This window comes from Ipomoea triloba, chromosome 12 (assembly GCF_003576645.1).
Source record: "Ipomoea triloba cultivar NCNSP0323 chromosome 12, ASM357664v1".
NCBI lineage: Eukaryota > Viridiplantae > Streptophyta > Magnoliopsida > Solanales > Convolvulaceae > Ipomoea > Ipomoea triloba.
In genome coordinates this window covers 3370582-3375365 of record NC_044927.1, presented here as the reverse complement: position 1 = coordinate 3375365, position 4784 = coordinate 3370582, and the positions used below count along the sequence as shown (strand labels likewise).

The window sequence follows — 4784 nt, the reverse complement described above, 5'->3', positions numbered from 1 at the left end:
TGAAAATTTGGCCGAAAAATTTAACGAAAGGACCAAATGTGATACAAAATGAATAGTCATGCACCTAATTTGAAAATGTTAATAGTCAAGGACCAAATGTGATACAAATTGAATAGTGATGCACCTAATTTGAAATTACGAGTTAATTACCGATTTGGTCCCTCGACTATTGGGATTTCACCACTTTGATCCTCGACAAATTTTCTTGCCCAATTAAGTCCTCGACTTTGAAAAAATTTACCAATTTGGTCCTCCGTTTATTTTATCATTTGATATCCGTTAAATCGGGACCAAATTGGTAATTTTCACTATAGTCAAGGGGCCATTTCAGTCAAAATTAATTACTGAAATGGTCCCTTGACTATAGCAAAATTACCAATTTGGTCCTGATTTAACGGCTGTTTAACACCAAAATAAACGGAGGACCAAATTGGTTAATATTTTTAAAGTCGAGGACTTAATTGAGCAAGAAAAACTGTTGAGGACCAAAGTGGTGAAATTCTAATAGTCGAGGGACCAAATCGGTAATTAACTCTTTGAAATTTTTAATAGTCAAGGACCAAAATTGATACATATATTATAGTTGAGGGACTAAAAATGATATTTTCTCTAAAAATAAATTATCAAATAACCTTTGACATTAAACAATTCAAGATAGTCTATAATTTGGGAGAAGAAGATAGTCTATAATTACTGGCAACATCCAACATTAGCATTTTGGTAAAACTTTTTAAAAAAAATAAAAGGAATAAGGTATAAAGAGATATAATGCACAACAAAATTTGGGAATGTATGGCCTGAGGAAAACCAAAACTAATTTTCATCCGTAGAGGAACATAGATATAGGTATAATAATTTAATATTTCCACATTTACAATTGAACATACCTTTGATTTACCAAAAACCCACCCGCCATTCACGAACAATTGACCTTACCTTTTCTCCCAATAGGTTGAATCCCCAACCCAAAGGCCCCACGCCCTGGCCGACAAAGCATGACCTGTTTTGCCGTTTCACAGTATAAAGCCAAATCAAAATTTTGAACATTCCATTTCCATCCCTAGTGTTTATTGGCAACCATTGTACTCCTTAATATCCTGAATCATTTTCAGCACTTGCCTCATTGTTGGCCTCTGTTCTGGGGATGTCAAGCTACAGATACTAGCTACTTCAACTAGCATTCCAAGCCATGTATCTTCCTCCCCGTCGTCTTCCCGCATGGCTCTAACCCACTCTGGCATGTCAGGGGGTGAGAGGAATGGGTGCTGGGAAGGGTGTTTACTTGACAAAAGCTCCAACAGGAGGATGCCATAGGAATAGACATCGGATGCTGAAGTGGCACGCCTTGTAGACTTGCGTGCCTCGGGGGCTTTGTAGCGTGCAGAGTCTGGATCATCACTTGGAGATACGTCTGCTAGTGTTATTATGCAGTAGTCGGTGAGACATGCCTCGAAGTCGGAGGCAAGGAGGACATTGGAGGATTTCAAGTTGCCATGAATAAGCTTTGATGCTTGATGGATGTAAGCTAGCCCTTGAGCAACATCTTCTGCAATTTTTAGGCATGATGTCCAGTGAAGTGGCTTAGCCCTTGTGGATCTTGAACCTGCCAAGTGGACACAGTATAAGCAACTTAACCTGGTGTACATGCACAAGTGAACAGCCAGTTTTCCCTACAAGGCTACAATATATTCAGTTCTCAAAGAAATAGAAAACGTAAGAAATCTCTTCTCAATAATCCATATATGCATGCAGACAGTGTGTTGCCTTTCACGAATATGCAAGCTGAACTCCTTTCATCAAAAGCTAGGACTCTGGATTGTTATTTGTTAGTGAAACAGATGAGCTAGGAAGGTCAAGAAATTTAATCTCTACTGGATCACGAAAAGATGTCAAGAACATTATATTTTCACACTGTCACCTGCATTTAAGGGGCAGAGATATAGTTCTTGCAGAATAATTGTACCCAGGCAAAAGCAGAATGGGATTAGAATATCTCATCTTAGTTGTATCAGTAATTTAGTTTGAGTAAGTGTTAGAGTCTCTAATAGCTTAGATATACATTATAACTCATGTAATGATGTAAAAGCCATTGAATGTATTCTTTCTAGTCTCAATTCTTCTAAGGAGTTCATACCGACTTGAAAGATGTTATCAGATCTTTAATTAGGGACATATCATTGTCTATGCTAAACAAACTAAAGAAACATCACCACTAGCCTCAATTTCAAAGACCAACAAATTTGCATATGCTAAGGGGATTGTAATTCAACAAAGGGATGTGAGCTCAAGATTGGGTGATGATCAAGATGGGAGTAACACTTTATTTAGAGATTGAAGATTTGGGAAACCATTAGGGTGCCTTTACTAACTAGAGACTAAAACACAGAGCATACAAACAGGGCAACTCACAATTTACCTTCTCCAGTGGCTCTTGGGCATGGGTTCTGGAGGCTTAGGATTAGTCTAACGTAAGCTGGGAAACCTAATGTATCAAAAAAGCTAGAGACTAGAAAATGAAAAACAGAGAATACGTTTACTTGTACATTTCTGGAATTTTGCAGATAAGGCAGTGAATCAAGGAAACTCCATGAATTCAGCATGTTAGGGGCAAGGTGATCTTGCCTGCCATTGCAAAGTGATGGAGTCCAGGTTGCCAACCATTATAAAGTAGGTTGATAGGAAACAGTGTGGCTTATACAACCAAAACTAAATCACAGGGCTATGGCATCAAAATTCCATACACTAACTATCTGGATTCCTGACACCAACCCTTGTCCGGGGTCCCATTCGGTCGTCTTGGTGCCTAAATCTAAATCCACAGCCCCTCCAATATTGTTTGATCCACAACAAGTCAGGTCTACAAGCCATAACGGTTCAGCGAGGAAAAGGAAAAGCTGAGGATGATGGTGATGGTGATGGATTACAACTCAGCCTACAGCAGGTGCCGACATACACCAATTATAGTACAGTATTTTCCAATCGCCACTGAGTCAACACAGCTTGACTCAGCTAATAGGGAAAGATAAAAACATATGAATTACTCCGTAAAAGAAAAAGGAAGAAGAACGAGTTCACTCACTCACCGTGAATGAGATTGAAAAGGCTACCGTTGGGTTGATAATCGTAGATGATTAGCCTTTCCTGTTTGGCCTGGAAGTAAGCCCTAACAGGGACCAAATTGGGATGCCGGAGAACGCCTACTGCCTCCATGTGCTGCAGGAAAGCCTCCGCGCCGGTAATGGAAGTTTTTCCGGCGTCGAGTCGTTTAACGGACACGATCAACTGAGAAGCCATAACCGCCTTGTACGTAGTCCCAAGCGTACCTCTACCGAGCAGCTCGGCGGAAGCTCTCATAAGCTGCTCTAGCGAATACAATTCTGCCTCCCCTGAAGAGAACATCAGATTCCCGCTCTTCAACGGCGGTTGAGGTGCTTGCATTTTGTTCTCTTTGACTTCTTCGTCGTTTCCGCCTTGAGGTGAGCACATCACATCCTCCATGTTGTGGTTACCAGTATCCGAGGCCAATTTTGTGGATTTCGGCTCCATTTCTTCCTTCCGTCTTCTGATTAAAGTGAAGAGGGAGACAATAGCTGCAATTAGGACTAGAATTCCAACGACGAAACCTAAAATGACGCCGGTTTTTTTGTGCCGGTGTTGAGTAGCAGGCGGCGGGAGTATTCCCTGCGACTGCGCTTCCTGTAGGAGAGGCCTAGGCGGCGAGACGGGCGTAGCAGGAGGGGAGTTGAAGAACGGAGAAGCTCCGCAAGGCTTGTCCACAACCTCGCCGCAAAGATTAGGGTTCAACGAGAATGAAGAAATAGTGAACTTAGACAGAGTCGGAGTTACCGGTACAGGACCGTTGAGGTTGTTGTTGGAGACGTTGAATACTCCCAGTTCCGTCTGGTTCAACGCCGGAATGGAGCCGTTGAAGCGGTTAGAGTCGAGGCGGAGGTAGTTCAGCCGGTCCAGAACCGTCAGTTCGTTAGGAAGCGAACCGGTGAAATTGTTCTCAGAGAGATCGAGAATGAGAAGACGGTGAAGAGAGAGAATAGAAGGAGGAAAAGCTCCGAAGAAGTGATTGTGGTCCAGAAACAGCGTTTTGAGGTTCGGCAATCCGGCTAGGTCAGGAATAGTGCCGGAGAGCGAGTTGTTCTTCAGACTCAGAACTCGGAGCTGGTCAAGCCGAGTGAGCGTATCGGCGGCGAAGATCCCTCGGAGACCGAAGCCTTGGAGAACGAGACGCACCACTCGCCCCTGAGCGCACTTCACGCCCTGCCATTCACAGTAGTCAAACCGCTCGTTAAGCGTGTAAAGCAGCCGGCCATTAAGGTCCGCCTTGGACTTGAACGACAGCAGCGAAACGGCGTCGGACGGGAGCAAAGAGCTCACGAGCGGCACAGACGCCGTGGCGGCATCGTCGGCGGCGCCGATAGTCGCCGGGAAATAGCAGCAAGCTTGCATGAGAAAAAGGAAAAGTAAAACCCTCGGCGGCGTGGAAACTGTGCGGCGCCGCCGCCGGTTTCCCATTTGTCTCGGCGGCTGGTGCGGCATTGTTTGGAGAGAGGGCTGAGTGTTGTGTTGCGGAGCAGCTGAAGTACTGGCTTAGTGGCTTTGGCTTGGTCACGTGAAACTGAACGGCTTATAATATTTGTTTTTTAAAAAATATTTTTGAGGCTCTGCCATACTGGATTGCCACCACCACCACCATTTCTACACATTTTAGTATGCCATTTTATTTTAGAAAAAAAACCAAACTTTTCCTTATTTTTGTACTAAAATTCAGA

At 43.4% G+C, this 4784-nt stretch overlaps 1 protein-coding gene across 1 annotated transcript; it reads right to left on the bottom strand.

Annotated features, from left to right (window-relative positions):
- Positions 1 to 769: 769 nt before the first annotated feature.
- LOC116000199 (probable inactive receptor kinase At5g67200) lies at positions 770 to 4784 on the bottom strand. Its single transcript, XM_031240231.1, has 2 exons — positions 3084 to 4784; positions 770 to 1603 (listed from the first exon to the last, which is right to left on the bottom strand). Exons 1-2 carry the CDS (start codon positions 4549 to 4551, stop codon positions 1068 to 1070), a joined length of 2004 nt encoding a protein of 667 aa, XP_031096091.1. The 5' UTR covers positions 4552 to 4784; the 3' UTR covers positions 770 to 1067.

Excerpts from the sequence above, each read along its gene's own strand:
- LOC116000199 (XM_031240231.1), bottom strand. The coding sequence starts at position 4,551 with ATGCCGCACCAGCCGCCGAGACAAATGGGAAACCGGCGGCGGCGCCGC. Across the intron at positions 1,604-3,083 it reads CCTTTTCAATCTCATTCACG|GTTCAAGATCCACAAGGGCT; the intron begins GTGAGTGAGTGA and ends TCCACTTGGCAG.